General features: G+C 42.5%; 2 protein-coding genes across 6 annotated transcripts in view; one reads left to right on the plus strand and one right to left on the minus strand.

Annotated features, from left to right (window-relative positions):
• Positions 1 to 14,720, minus strand: part of WDFY2 (WD repeat and FYVE domain containing 2) — an 81,666-nt gene extending 66,946 nt beyond the window's left edge. Inside the window, exon 1 of the mRNA XM_080375099.1 lies at positions 37 to 14,720. The gene's annotated coding sequence lies outside the window, so the exon portion shown is untranslated. The remainder of the gene's footprint in view (positions 1 to 36) is intronic.
• Positions 14,721 to 14,830: 110 nt separating this feature from the next.
• Positions 14,831 to 23,681, plus strand: part of INTS6 (integrator complex subunit 6) — a 45,700-nt gene continuing 36,849 nt past the window's right edge. For 2 of the 5 annotated variants that reach the window (XM_080375035.1, XM_080375038.1), the window contains exons 1-3: positions 15,092 to 15,528; positions 15,772 to 15,849; positions 16,639 to 16,788. In XM_080375035.1, the coding sequence (XP_080231161.1) occupies positions 15,418 to 15,528; positions 15,772 to 15,849; positions 16,639 to 16,788 (339 nt within the window). In that variant the 5' untranslated portion in view covers positions 15,092 to 15,417. Of the gene's footprint in view, positions 15,055 to 15,090; positions 15,529 to 15,771; positions 15,850 to 15,942; positions 16,055 to 16,638; positions 16,789 to 23,681 lie in introns of those variants that run through there. The other 3 variants (XM_080375036.1, XM_080375037.1, XM_080375039.1) reach the window with 3 other exon arrangements.

A 23,681-nucleotide genomic window follows, 5' to 3' on the forward strand; every position in this document is an offset into this window, starting at 1 on the left:
TTGTGACAGTTCAGACAAGCAGGAGGGAATCCCAACCTGCAGGTGAACAGCGTGATCCAGAGAGGACGGAGCTGGAGGGTCTCCAGCTCTGCTGTCAGCCCTTTGTTTAGATACTGCTGTCTGCAAAGTTGTTACTTCTGTTAAAAGAGGAGGGGAAATCCCTTAGTCAAACAGCACGATACATTCTGTTCTAGCGTCATTGAAACTGTTCTGCAATATTATCATCATTACATGATCTGACAACATAGTGACATACTTGGATACCTTTCAGCTAAAACTGGTAAGCGTTGCGGCCACTGAGTGGGTGTAGGACAATTTAATAAACAGGGTAGCCTCCTTGTGAATACTAAGAAAAACAGGCCTTTTATAAAGTGCCCAACGACATGAAGAGTACTATTAACAATCCCAAGAACAGGCCTTTTACAAAGAAAAAATATTTTATTGCAATTAAACTTTAGGCCCAAACTATACAACACGTGCCTTTCTGAGCCATTAAGTAATCTGATTCCAGTTGTTGTCAGTCTGCAAGAGGCGAACTAGTGTGGGAGCGAAACTGCACTTTGACTGATTCAATGCTTAAATTTAAAACTGCTCCACTGACAGCAAGCCAGATTACGGCTTCTGGGGCCTCTTCCTCCATTGCCTGTGCAAAACCAAAGCACTTATATACACAAAAGATAACCACATAAAAAAGCTAAAATCACTTTGCAACAAGTAGAGCCTCTCAATAGCTGTTGAATGTGCAAGTGTTTTATTCTCTCCCATGCTTTTCTTCTCTGCCTGTTTGCAAACTAAATGTTTTCCAGCTTTACAGTATACAGGATTTACAATTTCTTCAAAACTTGCACTTCTATGCCATGCAAAAACACATACTTAAAATTCTCTCCTTCTTCTGTTTTGTCAGCAGTGATAGCCTTCATAAGATAGTTACCGAAAAAATATTTTTAATTTGAGATGCTACATCATTCCTCGAACCATGTGGGAAAAAAACATAGATGAGCTCTTTATATAGAAAGGCAAACTTCACAGAGCAAAAATGTTCTGTGGAAAATCCGCTTGTCCATCTTGCTTAAAAATACAAAAGCTGTTATAAAAATGCACCCTCAAATTTAGATATTGCTCCTTATTTTCCTCTAGGTATTTATCAGTCACACAATGAACAGTACTGCCTATCACATTTCTATTAATAAGCCCTACATGCTCATTATGACAGTTTTCTTCTATGTTTCATTAGTTTTGTTTTATGCAGGCATTCAGAAAATTATGACCTACCAGAAACATGCTTGAATCTGCTCTAGGTCAAAGTTACGGAGAAAAAAGTTAGCTTTAAAAAATATGCATGGCACTATCACTATGCAGCACCTTATCGAGAAGAAATACACTCATTTTCAGCTGCCATGCAAGTGCTGTTGGCTTTGTAACTGACTGTGAACATGTGAGAACAAAAAAAGTGATGCTGTGTCAGTGTGTGGGCTGCAAATGAGAACTCCTGGCTCATAGATTTTGCCCCATAAGCAGTTCTGGCATTGTATGCAGTCTTATTGCTGTTTCCTTTGTCCTCATTGATCCTGCTATAGTATTACTCACATTTTGGGCTCCCAACTTGCTGCAAAAAAACTCTGTAATTTAATTCACTGTCTTTTTGGTGGAACTTTCTGACCACTAATTCTTCTAAGCTCATTATTCTTTTATTTTTCTAGGTCTCAGAACTTCAAAACTTTCTTTTTTCCTAAATCTTCTTTCCCTCCATGATATTGAAGAATCACGGAGTATCATCAATAAATACATTTTCTATTTGGAAAATGCATTAAAATCACCTATATAACCTGCTTGAAAGATAAATAAATTTCTCTTACATAGTGCACGAACTATATGAAAGCTTTGAAGTATTTCCTCTTCTTTCATCTAAAGTGTGCAGTTAAGAACATGTCCAGGGAATATCAAGGAACATTTTCTTGCAACAACTTTTGTCTTTCAGCTTTTTTTATTATTATTATTTTCTCACCTTTACTACACATGGGCCTACAATAGATGCTGTTAGGCTGACAAAATGCTTTCAATCATCTGAAACCTTGTGAAGTTCAACAAGGGTAGGTGCAAGGTCCTGCACCTGGGTCAGGGCAATCCTCCATATCAGTACAGGCTGGGGAATGAGTGGATGGAGAGCAGCCCTGCAGAGAAGGACTTGGGGGTACTGGTAGGCAAAAAATTGGACATGAGCTGATAATGTGTGCTTGCAGCCCAGAAAGCCAACTGAATCCTGGGCTGCATCAAAAGAAGTGTGGCCAGCAGGTCAAGGGAGGTGATTCTCCCCCTCTGTTTTGGTGAGACCTCACCTGAAGTACTGAGTCCAGCTCCTGGGTGCCTAGCACGGTAAAGACATGGGCCTATTGCTGTGGGTCCAGAGGAGGGCCACAAAAACAGTCAGAGGGCTGGAACATCTTTCCTGTGAAGAAAGCCTGAGAGATCTGGGGTTGTTTAGCTTGGAGAAGATAAAGCTATAAGGGAGACCTTATAGCAGCCTTTCGATATATAAAGGGGACTTATAAGAAAGAGACAGACTTCTTACCAAGGCCTGTAGTGACAGGACAAGTGGAAATGGTTTGAAACTGAAAGACTGTAGGTTGAGACTGGACATAAGAAGGAAATTTTTTTATGAGGAGGGTGGTGAGGCACTGGCACAGGTTGCCCAGAGAAGCTGTGGATGCCCCATCCCTGACAGTGTTCGTGGCCAGGCTGGATGGGGCTTTGAGCAACCTGGTCTGGTGGAAGGTGTCCCTGCCCATGGCAGGGGGTTGGAACTAGTTGATCTTTAAGGTTCCTTCCAACCCAAACCGTTCTGTGACTCCATGATTAAACACTGGGTTTTGCTTACTAACACTGAAAGTACCTTAGAAACAGGAACAAAAGACTATTAAATAATAATTAAAAAAGTCTGATACAACTTATGGCCTAAAAGATCCTACCAGTGCTACTGCTAACAAAGTTCTAGCATCATCATAATATGCATTTTTCAATAGAAAGTTTCTGGAGCTGGGCAGTTTTCTTAGTCAAGCCATTTTGTAGATTAGCCCTTACTTGCAATTACATGGAAATCTCCACATTGTACAAAACAAGTATCTGGATCTTTAAGAAAATAGGTAGGCCCTCACTAAAGCTGCCAATTTTTCTCAATGCAGACCTATAACAAAAGATTGCTTTAAAAGCTTGTGGTTCCTGAAGCAGGGTGACTGAGCTCATCCTTTCTGTGGAAAGTGATTCCTGCAAAGAAGTCCTGAGAAGCAGCTTGAGAGCAAAATAGCAGAAATTTCAGTGTATACATGGACTTATGACTCAGTACAATAGGGGTGTTCAAGGAGTTTAAAAACGAATCCTAGACTGTCTTGATCAAAATTTTTTATGTCTTATTCTATGCAAATGTTATGAGTCACCTTCACTTTAGCAGGTAAGTCAGCATTTCTGGCCATCACTGCAGGAAGGCGTCCCTCAGCCTTTGAGCACATATATACATCCCAGTGATGCCACGCTTAGATGGGCACTTTTGTGGATAGTGTGGAGCGTTTGGTTCCCTGATTACCTCATGGCTATTCCTGATAAGCATCATTTTTATTCTAGATTATAGCCAGAATGTCTGATTGCTTGGAACATCTTGCACAGTAGTAGGCCCATATGTCTATAGTCAGAATCTACAGCGTGCCCTTTGAGTTTGAAGAGAGAACCATAACTGAGTCAGGTTTAGCTGCTTTGGGGAGACATCTTTTAGGACAAGAGTGGGTGTGGAAGCACTGGCCCATTCCAGGACGGCTACCAAATGAGAAAATTCATGCAAGTGGGAGAAATACTCTTTATTTGTAAAACAGTAAGTGCTCTAGAGACAAGAGGCCACATGGGTTTGAGGGTGAAACCCAATTATTCAGCATGTTCTCATGTAACATGGTGACCTCCTTGTGTAAAAATATCATCTGACAAGGTAGTAGAAATACCTCTGTGAAGACTGAGGAACTGGTGAATGTATACCTTGTACCTCTGAAAGTAGATGAGGAAACTCCAACTGGGAAAACAAAGAAAACCCATATGGGTTGACTTTAAAAAAAAAAAAAAGTCTGACATTCTCGGTAGTTTTGATCTACTCCTGTTGTTCAGGCTAACTGGCCCCAGAATAGCCTCTGTATTGTGCACTTAAAATGAACACAGGACAATTTTCACACAGAGGCTCTAAATCAGGTATCAGTGTCAAAAATAAAGGTGCTCAAAAGCCTCCGTATGAGGCCAAGTGATGTTCCTGAAGTCAAAAGAGCTTGTATAATGTGGTAAATCATCTCCCAGTAATAGGTGGGGATTAGGGTAACAGTTATTTTTCACTGAACCACAAGAAACACTGTAAGAATTGGCCATGTTAGTGCTCCCAAAGTATTCAAGTGAGAAGACACTGGAAAAGGAACAGTTAGTAATTAAGAACATGTAAAGACCCTCAAACTGTAATGAATGAGTGTTGGAAATATGTTTCTCCATCTGAAAAGCCACATAGGTAGGTATGCATATACACATATACTTAAACTCATTTAAAAAAACCCCCGAAACCCTACAAAACAAAACGAAAAAATAAATCTTTTCCTAAAGCAGGAGAGCCAAAGCCCAAAAGCGTATGAAGAAACTCTGGTACCTGCTCCAGGATGTGTCCAGCAATATTAGCTTATAAAAAAGGCCAGAGATTGTTCTTTGGGTTCTGAGGCCAGTGTCCCAGCTTGCATCACAGAACTACATTTTCTTTTTCCCCGCAAGGAGTGATGATGTAAAACTGGCATTGGGAAATGGTCCCTGTTCCATGCTGTCCTCCAAGCCAAGTCCAGGTACCATCTGAGAGGCTGCCAAGAGTCATGTGCAAAAACTGCCAGCTAATGTGCTTACAATTCAATTGTAAGAGCTCTGCGTAGCAGTGCCAGAGAACTGGCCTCTGAACCTTACCAGTGTAGATCCAGCTGATTAATCTTTCTCCAGGGTTTTGGTACCTTCCAATCCAGAATTTGTCCACAATGACCCTTCTGCTGTACAAGCAGGTACCAACAAGACACCCAGCAAACTTCCTGGCATTCAGGAGCTACACAGTGCGAGTCCCAGGCAGTTGCCAGGAGCCCAGCTGCTACCGAGGAGCACTTGTGTGCAGACAGTTTCTCTCCTTCACAGTGGCACACAGAGGAGTATGAGCCATCCTCTCAAGCACTTCACTGTGCAGATTTATGTTCTAGGGACTTCAGCATCTGCCTTGCAGAATTCCTCCGTAGGGATGTCTGACCAGACCTGTATCAGCATTCGATTCCTTGACTCCCTCCCCTGCGAGAGGAGTGCCAGACGTTAGTGATTCTGTTACCTCCTCTTTGATACAACTCTTCCCAATAGTTCTGCTCTCCCAAGTGCCAATAACCGAAAAGAGAGAAAAAAACCCCAGAAAAATAGGACAACTTTCCCATGCAGGGATGGGCTCGAGCCTGATCTGAATGGTGAGGAGGAAAGAAGGAATAGTTGTGCAGCTGCAGCATGATTTCATACTGTGAACACATCACTGGCCAGGGGTAATGATCTGGCTCCAGTGCCTCCAAATCCTCTTGTAAGACTACATTTGCCATATGTGTAAAAGTGACAGCTGAAGAGGCTTTGCTACCATGGACTTTTCTGGGCATCTACCCTTGCCTCAAGTTTAAGGCTGGCAAGTGTCAGTTCTGACTTGTATTTCTGGAAGTACTTTTTCTTTGAAATTAGATTCTGATTACTTTCAGGGGGTTTTATTCATTTCCTTTGTTTTTGGCCAGAAAAATATGGAACTATTCGCATTTCTGTATGCACACATTCATGAACATAAAGATGCAAAAGAGAATGAGGGATAAATACCACTTCTGACTAGACATAACAATTGTGAAGGGAAGACTTATACACATTTTATGCTTTTGTTTTTTAATAAGAGGTGACATGCTGCCCTAGTGCTGACTCGTAGCAGAAGAGATTAAAAATTCTTGGACCATCATTAGCAAGAAATCACAGGGCTGTACTTACAGAGGTCATTAACTGTCCAGACATCTGTTGGGTAACAAATTCTGCTAAACATAGATCATGAAACAGTTCTTGAATTATGCAGAGGATAATTTCACAATCCAGAAAACAGAGAATTCAAGCAGAGAAAAAGCCGTGTAAGACCTTCTTACTGCCAGTTGGGGAGGAATTCACTACGATGTCAGAATTACAGGAAAGTTTGGTGCTAGTGGCAGTGGTCTGCTGGATTGTTACCAGTGCCATAAGGAACAGATTTAAATGATGGTCACAATTACAGTTACATACTCCACAAAGTAACCCACATTATAGCAAAATTGGCCATATTTAATTAGAGGGACACTGTGACAAAAGTGTCCAGCTAACTAGACAAAAGTAAAAGCTCCAAATGTCTCAGTGAAAACTACTGTAAACCATGTTAACACATGAGTAATAGATTTCAGTACAAAAAAGGGAGTTAGGAAAAGGGAGTTAGGAAACAATGAGCAGAGGCAGCAATGGAAAAATTGGCTATATGGTGGAAATGGGCTAGGGCACTCCAAAGAATGTATAAATTAAAACATAACAGACCCTAATTCCCCTTGAAAAAGGAATACTGTGCCATTCCCCATAAGTTAGCTGTAGTAGCTGGTTGGTAGGGGATCACAAGTGAGTCCCACCATGCTGCACTGGACTATAATTGGGTTAAAAGGCTGTCACCTCTGAAATGAGAGCTCAAGTGATATCTGTCAACCTTTGGAATCAGGAGTTACTCTGGATTCAGGAGTTACTTATTAGCTGCTGCAGAAGTCAAGCACACAGAACAACCAATCATCGAAAACACAGACACTGAAAACACTTGTCAGGGCAAATGAGTAGTTTTGGCTTTTTTCCCTCAGCCAGCTGAGAGCCACACTGAATACCTAAGTAGAAATGTCAAGGAAAACATATTGTAACTTTTTCTGAAGGAAAAGACAAGATAAAGAGGACGTGAAATGGGAGACATGAAGAAAAATAAGAATTGATCAAAGCAAATAAAATAATAAAAAAACCCTGCAATAACTTGGAAGTAGATGGAATGGATGTAATAGTTAAAAGTCTGATATTTTGTTTTCCTTTGCATTATTAAGTTTCATCTTCCTTCAAGACCCCAGTTATATAAATCAGCTGTGTATTCACAACTCACATAAACCAGCCATGAATGCATATAACAGTGTCGAGGCCCTAGGAAAACAGAAACAACAGAAAATAGAAATGCCTCAAAGGAGGGGAGGAGCAGGAGAATCTCAGAGACTATGTTACATATATCACACAACCAGTGTACACAACACACTCTGCCAAACCTGGAGAATCATACACTTAGTGTCAGCCTGAATTATGGGATGGGCTTTCTTGGACTTTTTTCTTGGACGCATGTTTAGAAAATAACGATAAACCATATATTGCCTTAAAAATGGTTTTCCAACAGGAAAATATTAGAACTGATCCCGAAACGTTCAAGGCTTTCTGATTGCAACATCATGAAATTGAAAGCCATCCCCAACAAAAAAAGAACTCATTTTTGATGAAAACAGCACTGCTTGGTGAAGACTGTTGTTATGAAGAAAGGTTACACTTGTAATTCAAGGTTTGTTATAAGCTGGACTCAAGTCAGTTCTAAAATTTTCCTAATAAGAAATGCTTTTGTATTCTCAGCTTGGTAAGAATTATCCTTTTGTGCTTTTCAAAGCCACGTCTTAAGCATCCTTCCTTCCTATTTGAAATATTTCTAAAACAAGACACTATTTTTCTGCAAGTTGGTGCAAGGCAGATTTGCCCACCGTAGCATCCATTCAAATTTTCTGTAACAAATATGCCTTACATCAGGGCTTCAATGTGTGCATAAAAGTAGAAAAAAATCCCTCTGACTTAATTTTAACTGTATCTTTTGAATAACATGCTCAGCAAACAATCCCAAACACCTTGCCAAAGGTGCTTCAAGTCAGGGAATAAAGATGAACAGATTTCTTCCCTGGATGAAAGAGGCTTTATCAGGTTTGTTTTAGTCTAGAAGACCTATATCTTTGCTTTATAGATGGCTTTTGTGGGAATTTCCAATTAGCTACTAGCTGAGATTTGCTAAGTTTTCATTAACTGCCAAGTGGCAAAAGACAGATCAAGTGGTTGGTCTATGTTCCATTTGACACCAGTCACGCCTGCTGCTTTCCAGAGAGCAACCAAGTGCATCTTTTAGAGTGTGTTTTGATTTTGGGCATAAGATGGCAATGCATAATAATCACACTTAGAGTAAAAGCTGGATAATAAACTTCTACAGTGTGGCAATATTTTAAAGGAAGAGCTCTCAGCTCTCAAATACCACATGCAGGTGTGGTATCTCAGTGGGAAGCAATTTAGGGATGAATGAATAATCCTGTCCTCTTGTTTACCAAGACTATACCCATTACATTGGCCATTAAAAAATGGGGGGGGGGGGGGGGGGAAGAAAACAAGACAAATCCACCTCATTTTTTTGCCTCCCTGGGAAGCGCTCGTAGACTATCTTTTAGCTGTAACCGCTTTATACTCTTAAGTTGACTGTGGCTGGAATTGGTGTCCCTTAGCCACTCGATTAGTTAGATAAATTCTGCACGCCTGCGTCTGGGATCCATGGTAATGGAGTTACGTTGCTATGCTATGAAATGGGCGGGAGGGTTCAGCACTTCAACGAGGGGATGATTTCCAGGGCTACTGAGTCTTGGTAGTGTAGACAAGAAGGAATGCTTGGAGGAACGAACAAAAGCAGTTGCTGGAATGGTGACAGGAGATCACTCAGGTCGGTGGGTACAGGCAGGGTACTGATGTCCCAGGAAAGCTTCCCTGGGAGGGATGTAAGAACCATATGAAGGATGGCTTAAAAGTGGTGTTGTGGTGAAAGAATATCTTGGTTCTGGTCCTATCATCCTGAGGAGAGCCTGCATGGCAACATTGTGTGTTACAGGTATTTGGGTGGAGGACTGCATTAACCCCTTATCACACATGCAGGACCTTCTAATCAGGGCTACAAGAAGAGAAAGCTAAACAAAACCAGGGTGGGCTGCTACAAATGATCTCTAACTATCTGATAGATACAACTATTATCTCTGGCCTTCTTTCTTTTTCCTCCTGGCATAATAAGCTAAGGTCTCCTCATACCTGTTGTTTTAGCAAATGCAGAAGACTTCTCCCGCCTTCATGCCCTGGGGAACTGGAGGGGAGCTGAGAAGTCTGTACCAGTATTTCCCTGGGCCCTCTGGCGTTATCAGGAATCAAGTGGACTGCTGCTGCCTGCTGCCACCTCAAGGATGGAAAACAAGTTCAAGAAGAAATAAATAATAAAAAGAGACAGGTAAAGTATCTTAGCTTTTGTATGCTAGAGGGTGTTTTCTATTCTCTTTGGGTCTTGACGTGCCAGCTGAGATACCCAAGAGACAGAATAAATTTAAAGGCCCAGAGCTGAGACAGGTTTTTGTTCTTGACCAGAATCCAACCTTAAGTGAAAGGAGCAATGTAACACATCAGGAAGGATATGTAAGAACTGTATATCTATTTATCTTATATGCTATCTTATTACAATTGTAATTTTGAAATGTTTGTTTTAAGCAGCTTTCTCCATGTTAGATTTAATATTCCCACCAGTACCAAATAGGTCCTGCTCCGTTAAACATGGTTAAATACATACGAAGACAAATCAAAGCCTAGAAGACCTTTCAACCTAAGGCCAGTAATATCAAAGGAAAAGCACGTATAATGACAAAAGCCTCCTTATCCTCTACCCAGGTGCCTTGCAGCCTCTCCATCATTAACTGACTGACTTCTGCTGTCACAGCACAGATGGTCCTTGAAGAGATTAGGTTTTCCTCTGCAAATAATTTTATTGTGCACTTCTATCATAACTTTCTTTGGAAGAACCCAAGTACCTCACAAATATTCATGAACTTAGTCTCCCAGTACCCACAGTCTGTACAGTTAGAAAACAAACTGTATCAAACTACTATAATACCTATTTCCTTGCATTTCCACATCAACTATTCTTCCCCTGGATGATACACTGCTGCTCGCTGCAGTTCTAACTCCTGAGCCAGGAAACAGCAAGGGATTTGGATGACTGGAAGGGTGGTGGGGAATACAAAAATCCCTAGGAAGCTTCAAAGGCTATCCTCTGGGTTTCCCAATAGACGGACAATGAAGAGGAGGCTGTCTCTGAAGATGGGCCAAAAGAAGCCAGAATGCAACTTCTTTAAGAGGTCATCGTTCTGCAAAGGCATGTAGTTTCACTGTGTTCTGGTGCTGGGGAAGCCAAAGTACAGACTTCTAAAAGGTGCTAGACAGTTTCAAAGGCAGGCAGCTGCCTGTACAAATTTTAGAAAAATAGGCACCCTCAGTCCAAGTCCTAGAATATACATTAAAAACTGAGATGCAGTTACCTTAATGTGACTTTTCTGAAAAGGATTTGGGGTTACATCTTATTTGACCCCAGCATTCTCAGTAATTACTCAGTCTAGGATGAGTTTTATATGCTTACCTAAGCTACCTGAATTATAAGATTTTATCAATTTATCTTTGGTAATAATTTCAGGAAGAGAAAAAAAAGTAGGGTCAAGGCCTACTGAATTGAAATGAGTAAAAACAACCAAAAAAATCAACAATAAAAGCAGTCGTGTATGCAAGACAAGTGAAAAATAAAATTTTATTTATAAAAAAAAGCAAGTAAGTTGAATGCACAGGTCTTGGCTAAAGGAAGACTAAAACGAATAGGACATGAGTATGAAAAGGTAACAAATTGAAACTCAATGGTGTATAAAGATATATATTTAACAATAAGCAGTAACATAAAATTAGCCAATGGAAAATATAAGACTTAAACAGGGGAAAAAAGTTTAACGGTCACAATCTACAAGTCTACAGAATGGTATTCTAAAGGAAGCTCTGAAAATTTTACCTTTGTCATAAAACCCGGGCTGACCAAGATCTTGACATATTCTTTGTGAAACAATTCTTTATTGAGGAGAAAGCCAATTAAAAAAAAAAAGTTATACTGTCAATTTTAGATCTCAGACCTGCTTGAAGGTCTTTAGCATAACATCTTCCATTCAAGCTTGCAGTTTAGGACAAAATAAGGCTAACACTGTGTGATAACACAACAAAAATATCACAAAATTGACAGGGAAAAGAAGCTGTTCAGGGAAAAAAACCACAGTAAAAGCAAATGATCAAAAAAATTGAAGAGCATTTTTGGCATATGATGTTTTTTGAGGTATATTTTCATACTTATATTTGAGTTACGATTTATTGACTTAGCATACAAATTTAAATTGGAACTTGCATTTTTAATATCATCTTATTTGTCCCCAACTGAACAACACTCATTCTAAAGACCAGAAAATCAGTACCTTTAGGCATACACATACATACATGCTTCCTCATGGATGCACAGCAGATAACAAAGAAAAAAATGTATGAAAGTAGCTGGAATCTTTTGCATCATCAGAACAGCAAGAGCATTCCTCCAGACAGAACCATGCTGAAATAATTCATCTACATTTAGGAGAAAAGGTAGAACTAGCTCATTTAGACCTCACATGGGGTATAACTTTGCCCACCATGTAAAAAAGCTGAAACCAAAGATGCATCAAAGTGACAGCCTCAAGCTCTCTCCCTGCTCCTCTGTGTCAGCTCTACCAGTAATGAGCATAAGCACTAGTATCACTGGGTTTTGTTCCTTCTTAGCAAATCTCCTATCCAGATTTATAAATGTGACTCTGATGGCAGTACTAGCCATTAGAACTCTTACATCAAGAGGCTGATACACACTTAAGGCTTGGGTTGATTATCTATCTTTGAAAGAATCTTCCTCAATATTAATAAAATTGGTCCACTCCCAGGAGAAAAGTACTAATGCCTACCACAGACAACACACATCCAGCCTTGATTCTGCCCTATAGGGGATCTAATAGAAGATGCACAGAAGCGGGAAGAACTGAATGTTCCGAATGGCTTCAAAGACAACAGCAAAAAGCAAGTACATACAGAAAAGTACAGTAAAGTGGTTTTGCTTGTATAAATCCCTCTGGAACTGTGTATAAGTTTTGTCTGTGGCATTCTTCTATCAGTGATAATCACAAAGGCTGAGAAGAATAGGGATAGAGTGTGCCAAGCTGCTTCGGTCCCACCTTCCTCTAGGGTTGGTAAGAAAATTCCTGCATGCCTTCAGCTTGCAATTTTCCAAGTTGATTCAGAATTCATGCTGCTTTATGACCGATTCTACCATTAAAAGTGATTTACTGGCAACAAAACTTAAAAACTCCAAATAACCCTCCAGGATTTATGCAAAATCTCCATGGCCCAGGCTGCCTTTCACCATGACACTTTCCTGCTACAGCAATGATTCTAAAATGCTGTTTTTGGAGAAGGAATCATTCCAGAAGCTTCCCATTTTTAGGGTGCTCTCCAAGAAGATGCATGACGCTTGACATGTAAAAGTGATGCTGTTTTTATTAGGACAGTCAATGAAACATCAGCAACATACAAACGAGAAAGAAGATGGCATGCCTGAAGGATGTGCCTATCTCAGAGATTTAAAAGGAAGCCAATTAGAGGCCGACATCATACACTTACTCAACATTATTCCCAAATGAAGTTACTAATCCCAAGACACGACTGGTTAAAGCAGCACTGCAGCCTTTACTTAACAGCTTGAATCCCACCACCTTAGGGAGAAAATTACTACTCTAGCAGCAGCCAGTCTTGCTGACCTTAGGAGCTGCAGAACATACCTGCAGCTTTCTGTGGGGAGCTGAGGGGAAGAAAGGTGTCCCAAAACACCTCTATAGAGAGGAAATGGCTGCAAACCAAGCCTCTCTGATAGTCCATATATTCTACTGCATAACAGGGGCTGGCATGCAGCTGGATTCCAGGGCAACCCAGCAACATGACCTCTGTGGCACCTGCTAGTTTGCTTCCTCTGACAGCAGGGATTCAGATTCACTGGCAGAACCTGGAGCAGAACAGCCTTGCTGCTGCTCTTAAGACACAGCACCACTGCTGGAGCTCGAACACTGAACTACTGGAAAGATACATGCAGCTCAAGAGCCACTGGATGCACATAAGCTTGGCCACGCTTCCCACCACTAGCAGGATCCACACTGAGAAATACTCAAGAGTAAAAGATGTTGCTTCCAAAGAAACCCAGTTACTGTATCTTGGTCTGCACCAATTGCAAAGATTCCTGCCCAGCTCTCACAAAGTCCTTGAGATTGGAGATTCCGTAATGGCCTTGAATGACGAACTGGGCTGAAAAGAAGTGGCTCTGACTTCATCCCAGTGCCTGAGAAGGGATGGCACGGGTCGCAGATGCAGCGCCCACAGGAAAGCCAAAATAAGCTGCTTGCAGGCATAAGAATGCATACCAATCTGTAATGGAAATACAGTTATATCCCTCCCTCTTCCTAGAGACTAAATGCTAATCTTTCATTAGTCTTAAAAAAAAAAAAAAAAGCCCAAACCAGCTCTTGCCTAACAAGACAGAAATCCTGCCTGGAAAAGCAAGATGAATCAAACCAGGACACTGGCAATTTTATCTTGAGAAAAGGAAGGAGCACAGTGGCTTCATACCTTCTAGTGCAGTGGTGGGAGCACATCTGCTGGATCATGGGGAAAAAAAAAAAAAAAAATCAGTCAGATGGGAAACCGAGCAATCTCCTGGACAGATTATATTAAGAAATGGCTCTGGAGTTACTGCTCCACGGTTACAAGAGCAGAAACAGCTGAGACTCAATTTTTTTTTTTTTTTTTTGGGGGGGGAACCCAAAGCACCAAACAACTGAGAACAGAGACCTTTTTCATTAATTGGTTGGAAACACTCCACAATTATATGGTTTATAGGAAACAAATTTGGAGTGCCTTAGTGTGGATCAAAGAAACATTAGTGTTAATCTCTGCCTGGACGTAGGGGAAAAGGTCACAGCTAGGGCTAGTCGGTTTTTTTCTTTTTTTTTTTTTTTTCTCTCTCTCCCTGAAAGCATCGAGTAAAAGGCCAGACCACGTCTCTGAGAATTCACCATCAAAATGGTACCGAACACTTTTCCCCATCCTAAGCCCCGTGGAGATGACAGACGACGCCAAGTACCGCCTGCCAGCGGCCGCTGTAGCCGTGGCCAGCGAGCCCCCCCCCCCCCGCCCCGCACCAGGGCCGGCGCGTTCCGGGCTGCCCTCGGGCTCCCCGGCCGCCCCCCCGCCGAAGGGCTGCGGCGGCCCTCAGCGGCGCACAGCGCCCCCCGAAGGGCTTCCTCCGCCCGGGTGAGGGGGACGGACCCGTGGGGGCAGGAGGGGACGGACCCGCGGCCCGGGGGCCTTCCCGCAGCCTTAAGGCGAGCCGCGGCGCCCGCCCCCTCCCCCCATGACTCACCCGCCGGCCCGCCCGCGGCCAGCGGGGACAAACCGCCAGCGCCGGAGTCGCCGCCCCAGCCACCGCGGGGAAGCCTGCGGCGGCCCGCGCTCCCCCGGGGCCTCCCCCGCTGCCCTCCCCGAGCGGCCGGGCTCCCCCCCACTGCCGCCCCAAGACAGGCGGGCGGGGGCAGGGCGCTACCCCCACAGGACGCCTCACCCCCAGCGCCCTGGAAACAGCCCAGCAAGGGCGGCGGCGGGGCGGCGGGGTCGGCCCGCCTGAGGAGCGGCGCCCCCGCCCTGCCCCGCGCCCCCCGGCCGGCCGCCCGCCGCCACTGCGCCTGCGCAGCTGCCGCGCTCCGCCGCCCGCTCCCCCCACCGCCCATCTCCCTCAGCGGCTCCCGCTGCCCCCCTCCCCCCTCCTCGGAAATTTGAATATGCTAATGAGGCGGTTGCTGGAGCCCTATGGTGGGGCCGGGAGGCGGTCACGTGGGGCGGAGACGTGTCCTTCAGGGGCGGGCCCCGACCTGCCCAGGCTGCCTTAAAAGCGGGCGGCGAGCGAGGAAGCGCCTCAGTCAGAGAGAGAAAGTGCCGGGGTAGTGGGGCTGCGGCTGCTCCGCCTGAAACTTCTGAGTAACATCAACAGGGGGAGGGGAGGGCGGGCGGCGGTGGAGGAAGGTGGTGGTGGGGGGAAGGTTAGCAGCAGCGCAGCCCTATCCGCCTCTCCCTCATAAACCAGCCTGTGTTGGGCTGAGCAGGCCCCTCACACAAAGGAGGGCAGGGCAGGCAGGGCTGCCCCCCCCTTCCCCCCCGCCTCGGCAGTGGGGCAGCGGGGAGGCGCCCTTCCCCGTGCAGAGCACTCACAGCCACTTACTCTCCTGTCCCCCGTCTTCTTCTCTTCTTCTCCCCCCCTTCCTCCCACCCCGCCCCGCGGTGCTCCCCTCAGCCCCCCGCCCGCTGTCCATGTAGCCGCCCGGCCGCCGGCCCCTCCGCACTATGCCCATCTTACTCTTCCTGATAGACACGTCTGCCTCCATGAACCAGCGCACCCATCTGGGCACCACCTATCTGGACATAGCCAAAGGCGCTGTAGAGACTTTCATGAAGGTACCGGCTCTGCCTTGCGAGAGGAGGCGAGAGAGAGCGAGAGTGACTGCGCGGGGAGGGGAGGGGGAGGCAGGGCGCGGGGGGCTGCCTGGGCCGGGGGCGCGGGGCGAGGGCGGGCGGGAGTGCGTGTGTGTGCGGGCAGGGAGGGGTGGGCAGGGCCGGGCTGTGCCGAGCCGAGCCGGGGGGGCTCCGGCGCCGCCGCCGCCTCTCGGCTCACCCTCTGCTTTGTCCCCCGCGCCGCAGCTCCGAGCCCGGGACCCGGCCAGCAGGGGAGACAGGTACATGCTGGTCACTTTCGAGGAGCCTCCCTACGCTATCAAGGTAACCCCCGCTCCCCCCACCCCCGCCGCTCCCCCCCCCGGCCTCCTTCCGGCCCTTCCGCGCCGCCGCGGGCCGCTGCCGGCGGCCGCCCCCCCGCCCGCCTCGCCCGGGCTGCCGGCGGGCCGGGGGAGCTCGGCACACACGGGCTCTGGCGGCGGCGGCGGCGGCGCTGACATCAACATGGCCGACATTTTTTCCCTGTGTGGTGTGTGTGAGCAGCAATGAACTGTGGGGGATATTTATTCAAGTTGGAAGAAGTGACAGCAACTCCAAGGAGAGTTCAGCTTGGAAGGGGCGAGCGGGGGAAGGACCGACTTCAGCCCGGAGAGTCCGGACTCGGAAGGGGACGGCACTTCCCTCAGCCCCGCCGCGCGGGGGGGTGGGGGTGGGGGGACGGGACGTACGGGGTGGGGGGGGGAGGGGGCGGTGGTCCACATGACACAGGACGGTGAACCTGTTGGAGGTCGCTTCGCAGTGCAGTTGGCTTCCATCTGGGAAGGGCTGTGGGAGAGCTACGTAAATAGCTGTAAGGTTTCTGCATCGGTGACTTCACAGAAACTTACCCTGTGGAACAAATCAAAAATCTTCATTTTATACATGAGGAGCTCTGAGGTTTAAGAGAAGGACGTCTTTTCAGGCTTCATGGAACGACACTAAATATCAGTAACTTCAAAGGTGTTTTGTTAGCATTTGTGGTGAGCTGCATGCAGCAAGGAAGGCACTTCGTAGCCTAACAGGAAAGCGGAGCTCATATCTGGAGAATAAGTCTTCTCACATTTTTCTTTTCAGGCTGGCTGGAAGGAAAACCATGCAACGTTTATGAATGAACTGAAAAACCTTCAGGCAGAAGGACTTACGACACTTGGCCAGTCCCTAAGGACAGCTTTTGATTTATTAAACCTAAATAGATTAGTAACTGGCATAGACAACTATGGGCAGGTAGGTTGACTATTAATAGGCAGAAAAATCGTAAACCACAAACTACCTAGAGACACCAATTAGCTAGTTGTCCAAGTGGCATCTTCATGAAATATGCAATATGAGGTCTTCTTCATAAGTAAGCAATGCTCAGATAGTTTGGAGAAATGCAGTTGATGACTGTAGTTTGGTAGCCAACCTTTTTTTTTTGTAATTTTAGTTACTCCTCAGTTTTTATACTGTGAGGTAGCCTTCAAGTTGACCTTCTAATATAAACTGTTTCTTTTTTTGTATCCAGTCTGTTTCAGAACCTTAGCTGGTGAGCCTGGTCAGGTCATGAAATCTTTGCTTTATCTAATACAGTACTATATAATCAAATAAGTACAGTTGGGAGATGAGCCTTTTTACTAACAACACTGCACGTCCAAAAGTAGGAATGGAGCACAACTCTTTCAAAATGCTTTATTTCTAGTGAGCTTACCACAACTTTTTACTACATACCTGTATTTTTATAAACCTGCCTGTTGTATCAGAGCCTTGAGAAGCTGTGCTTTTCTAATGTCTGTTTTGCAGCTGTCACTTTAAAGCAGGACTTTTTCTTGGGTTGGGCTCAGTAGTATGAGTTGCTAAAAGACAGCAACTCTAGGTTAAAAGTGTGCTTTAGGAAGCGTATGCGGTTCTTTCTGGCACTGGATCAAACCCTGGATTTGTTTTGCATAAGGGACCTTATTAGTATTGGGCAAAGTATATAGTGTATTTTTCACGTGGGATGTACCAGCTTGAATCTCCCCTTTTTTGTTTGTTGTTCTCATGTAATGTTCCCTCTACTATCTGAGGATTAGTTACTGCTCTTGGTATTTAACATGGGAATGTGGTTGTGAAAATAAGTCCCCTTTCTCCCCCTCCCTTTTCCAGTCTAGGCAGAGTCTATGTGATAACATGCCGTGTTTGTTTGGAAAGGAAATTTGTCTCTCATATTGCATTTTATGGCTTTGCCACTAGATGACATCAAGCAAGCCTAAACATTTTTAAAATGCCAGTTTAGTGATGAAACTTATTAAAAAAACCCCAACCAAACAACAAACCCAAAACCTGCTAGTTCCACACACAGTTATTTTTTTGTCTATTACCATCTGCTGTCCTCTTATACATCTGTGTGCTAATCTTCCCCATTTTCTGATGTTTTTGTTTAGTTAAATGAGCTATATGAAGTTTTTTGAAACACCATAGTAGGCACACAGATGAAATACTTGCTCTTTCCCATTGCTACTGATAATTATAACATTCTAATTAAACCCACGTCAAATAATTTGTTCTAAGTGAACCAGCAGTGCTCAGCTACTCAAATCAAGTGGGCAGTTGAGTTGTCATGACTGTTTTGACTCACTTGTAGTGTTCATTACTTGCAAATAGCTGTTCTTTTTGTCGGTGGAGCAATGACTTTGATCTGTTTTGGTTACAAATCTGTATCGGGGCTTGAAACCACCCTTGCTTATGCATGTTTTTTGCTCTGTTCCACACGTGGAGCAGGCTGTTGAAGAGGTGTTCACATGTGCAGTCAGGTGACTAAATAGAAATTCTAACTTTTTAGTGTCTGCAAAAATAGAATATATTGCAAGTGACATGTCATTTGTAACTGAAGTCACAGGTTCCCATTTTGGCTCTACTAATTTAGTAGTGGGTTTTCATATATTGGATAAAATTCTGGAGTACTTAACTGGTCCATCAACACTTGTAGGATGAGATCCAGGGCAGTTAACTTTCTTCAAATTCACTTTGGCCTTTGAGCACTATGTCACGTTGTCCTGACAACTTCCTGTTGTTCCTGTCTACTACCTAAAATTTGCTCGATAAATGGGTATTTAAATGTACATGGTATGAGAAACTTACACATTCATCAGGGTAATAAAAGTGATCAGAATGCTCAGTTGCATTTGAAGTAGTTTTCACTCAGAACATGAATTGATGATTCACTTTTTTGAAGCAACTACAAATACTAAGACATAAAATAGTAGTTAACTAAAATATAGCAAATGTGTTTGAAGAGTGATTATCTTAGAGCAGGAGCAGAGAATTTTTTAAAAAATGCAACGTTTAGATTATCTTAGGTGTGGTGTTACATGAAGTAATAAATCCAAACTTTTATTAAGGTTTTCTCTGGGAATTTTCTCTGGCTTAACATTTTTTGACTACCATCCTTGTTTTCTGGTGTATTGACAAGCTTCTGAGATATTTGCTAAGTTGCACTTGTTTCATATGTATGAATTGTAAAAGAGATTTTTACTATACAAATGACAAGACATGATACAAGCTTATGGGATTGTTTGGTTATGTCATCCAACAGCATGGTGTCTTGTCTCCCTGCTGCGTATGAACTGTTTGTTTAAATGGCAGTGACTCACCATACTTGATTTCTTTCAAAGTAGACCAGAGTTCTCCATCAGCTGACTTCCTGAACAAGAGTGATGGCTGAACGGTCATTCAGAAATTGAGGAAAATCTCCTGCTTCATATTTTATTGCAATATTAATGTTTGGATTTTTAATATGAGAATTTATCATATTACTTTTTCAGTAAATACATACTGACTCAGTTGGTCGTGAAGGTTGAGTTACCAAGTATACAGCTGCATTAGCTGATCACAGTATCTCATGTTCAGATCTTAAAGGGACACTGTCAACACATTTAGGTGTCAAGAGCCTGGAAGACTTTTACATAAGCTGTTTCTGATATTAATGTTACGGTATGGCTTTATAAACCCTTAGTCTTGCCTAGGGTTGTTAGATCCATGTTTTTGTGAAGGTTTTTGTCAGCAACAAAAGATTTTGGAAAGTACATGTATTTTAAGGTGACCATTCCTGTAATTTTTACAGCATCTTCAGATTGATAGTGTGTATTATATTGCTTGAATCCAAGAATAGTTACAGGGTTCCCCCCCCCATAGTATGCTTTGTGCTGATTATGATAGCAGAATGAACCTTCGAATACGGTGTCAACTTTTAGCGTTCATTAAAAATAGTGGTCCTCTTCACCTCTGCATTTTTATGGAAAGCTTAGGAAAAAATAGAGGATTTGGATGTCTTCAGGAAGAAAACAATTTAAACACATTAAGTCAAATCGAAAAAACATTGCAGTTCATTAACCCAGTTTGTACTTGGCGAATTGACTTATCTTTATCATGTTTTCCCCAGTTCAGCTTCTCCATTGTTTCAGGTAGTCTGAAATACTGAGCCTTTCACTAGCAGATTTTCTGTCGTCTTGGAATACACTCCTAAATCTTATAGCTATGGCTTGTTCAGCAGCACGTGGTGTAGTCAGCTGAGTAGTTTTGAGTGAGACAAACATGCAGCTGGTTATAGGTGATGGAAGGGTTAAATACTAATAGATGCATTTCTCTGTGGAAACAGAAAACACGAAAAATGTAGCCGCTATTATAATACAGTACACATGTAAACAGATGATTGAATTGAACCATCTATGTACTTCAGTTATTTGCAGTTTGTAGTGAAGTTTCTAAGACTGAGCTCTGAATCTAAGGTAGGTAAAGTATGTATCAATGGTGTTTTGATACTCATGTGCAAAGGACCAACACAGCTCCCTAGCAAAACTTGAATCTGAGGGATGTTTGAAATTGCTAAAGCTTTGATTCTGTGATACTCCTTGTGTTTCTTCTTGCCTATTGTTATTTGCATAACGAACGTCTCTGATGATTTTTTTTCAGCAGTATTGTATAGAATGAGGTTTCAGAGGATAAAATGTACATACCTCAGCGGCTTTCAAAGCAGTTGAGTTGATATATCAAGGTATTTTTCCAAAATTTTTCAGGGTGAAATTTCATGTCAGTATTGTGGCTGGAAACAGCATTTTTTGTAACAGTAAGCTTTTTATGAGCTTTTAATCTCACAGGAGTATCTTGTACATGTTCTTCAGCATCGTAATTATTATTGATACAGCAAAACTGGCTTAGAGATGAGTTTGACTTTTAAACAAATTTGATATAACAAAAGATGCTAACTTAGTTGTTTTGAAACAGAAAAGGCAACTATAATGCTCCTGTAATCCAAGTGGACTTGGGATAGGTATTTTTAATTCAGTGATGAGTAAGTTACTCTCTGGATTTAGACTAATGCAAGAAACACTGTTTTGATGACTTACCAGGACGTGTGCAGTCTTGGTGAAAGCCTTTTTTTTTCTGCAGTGCATTTCACATATGTACAAAAGCATAAGTAAGAAACTTTGAGGCAAACTGAAATCTGAATGAAATTCAGCGGATTAAGAATATTATGGGAACTTAAAAACATGCTAAGAGCTGGAAAGACCTATTTCTGACCTCAAAGTTGGAAGGTGTCCTGTGTATAATGGCATTTATTTTGAATGCCACCTCTTTTTTTTCCCCAAGGGTTTTAGTCGTACCTTGTATCACCATCAAACAATTAAATTTTAGGTTAACTGTTACTTTTGAGTTTTCTCAAATATGTGATTAAACCCATTTGTAGCTACAGTAACATTATGGCTGATGAGTTCACACAATAAAACTTTGTGTTGATCTGTAGAGATCAGCATGTTTTACCCTAATAGCTTAAATAGTATTCCAAATACATGTAAATAGCATATCTAGGAGATCAGGCCTAATTGTGCTTGTAGGCACACAACAGCTTTGATTTTAAATCACACATTGTAGACTGACTCCTTGCTTACATGCTTTTCTGTGTCTAAGATATGCTGAGCTTAAAAAAAGCCCGCTCACACTTACGAAATATTGTCCCCTAACATTGCACGCATTATGCTTTTGCAGTGCTGTGTTATGTTTTCTTTAAATTTTTGAGCACTTTCATTTTCTAGTTGTTTTTTTTCAGGATTGTTACTGGATTTCCTTGCTTCCAGAAGTCAAAAACCTTTGAGTATGACTTCTGTCTTGGCATTCTGAGGTCATAAACACTGCACTGGAATGGCCTGTGTTGAATGTGCATCCAAATTTGGAACCAAAGTTTAGGTTAGCATTTCCTGCTTTGTCATGCTGGCACGGTTGCACAGGCAGTTTGCTTCTCATGTTGGTGGAGGCAGAGGTTTGCACTTCTATACCAGCTTTTCCATTCTCTTGCCACCCCCCCCACCCCCCCCGACCAACCAAATGGGAGAATTTCACACAGTAGAAAACAACATAGCAAGCTTAAACATGGCAATGGCAGAAATGCAAAGAGGAGAGGATTTCTCATAGTCTCCTGTTTTCTGTGGGATAGAAATGGTTTTAATGTAAACCTGTATGCCTGTTAATGTCAAATAGCTATATGTGAAGTGCTGATGAAAGTCAATCTTTCTCACCTCCTACATGACAAAATTAGGCATATTGCTTCCAATTTATGCTTTTTAGGCTGCAGCCTTTCAAGAGTGGACAAGATGGCATGTTTAAATGTTTGTAATTTTTAGTTAGTTTCGTTTTACAGTATCCTTTAATGAGAACTGTGGCAGGCATTGTTGCAAATGTTTTTTCATGTTGTGAGATGCAACTGTATGCCTTTCAGCCTTGCCAGAGCAGCAAAGTTCACTGAAGGTCTCAGTAATAATAATGACATCAGACTTCAGTGTTTGTAAAATCACTTGTCTTGTTATAGTCTAATAGATATTTAAAGAAGAATTTAAAAGTTAAAACAAGCTTACACAGAGTACTTTATTTTTTCCAATAAAAAGGATTTCACAAATCTGTTTCACTAGCAGAAAGAAGTGAGATACTTTGTCATGTTCTGAATAACAGATATGCTTTGTTCTTTTTGAAGATTTAAGTGCTCGCTATTTCAATATATTTTATTTGGAAGGGGCAATGCCATAACATGTTCATTGTAGCTTTGGTTTTTAACAGTCAGGTGAGCAGAGTCACACTGCCAAAGCTTAAGCAGATGATACAGATGATGCTTGAATTCACTAAATGGTCATCAGAGAAAGTCTTGAGGACAGTTAGGAGTAGCAAAATTTTATCTCTTGGCTTGACTTGTGATGTAGAACAGTTTGTGCCTCAGGTCATCATAGACTCCTTAGATGTACTCGCTTTCTTATTTGTTGAAATGTGCTTGAAGGTATGTGTCTCGTAGTTGGAGTATTCTTGTCTTTTTGAAACATATTTGCACTTCAGCACAGCTAATTGTCAGGGAGGCAAAGCAAATACATGTAAAGAGCCAGAAGTTTGGTTATCTTGTAAAGCACAAGTATTTATTTTTTTTCTCAGTGTCACCATCCTTATGTTTATTGTCACTTTTCTTACAGAATAGTTACCTTCAGTCATGGTTTTCTGTTGTAGACAGTCCATATCTCTGAAGCTTGTAGGGAAGAACTGTTATTTGTGCATATGTCTGAATTTTAATTCAAGTCAGACTCAGTTGAATCTGATTGTGTTGCTTGAGAGTCTTACTTGCTGCTGTTTTTTGCTTCTAATACAAACAACACAGTGAGTTTTTTAGTTCATAGACTATACCTATATCTGCATCTCCCACTTGAACATGTTTCCACTTCATGTTGTGATTTTTAGCATTGTATTATCTGGCCCTTTTTTCAAGCTGCTTTCACTGGTTGTTTATGCAACGGATTGGAATTCCATATAATTTGTGAATGAACTCATATCAAACATCCAATTTTCATTGTGTGATTATGGTGCTAATTTGAATTGTCCAAAGTGTAGACTAGTCTTCCATAGAGAAAAAATAATTCTGCACATAGGAGATAATGATTGTATGTATATTTAGGATAAATCCTTCATATGTATTAGAACATACTTGACTTTTTTTAACGTTAAGTTTTCTGATGATCCTGTAGTATATTTGTGATGTCTATGAAGGATATTACATGTTCATTAAGTGTTTTCTATGTATCAGCATATTTTTACTATTTTAATTCTGAATATTGACAGCAAACAGGATTTCAGGT

This window comes from Falco punctatus, assembly GCF_963210335.1.
Source record: "Falco punctatus genome assembly, chromosome: 2".
NCBI classification, from domain to species: domain Eukaryota; kingdom Metazoa; phylum Chordata; class Aves; order Falconiformes; family Falconidae; genus Falco; species Falco punctatus.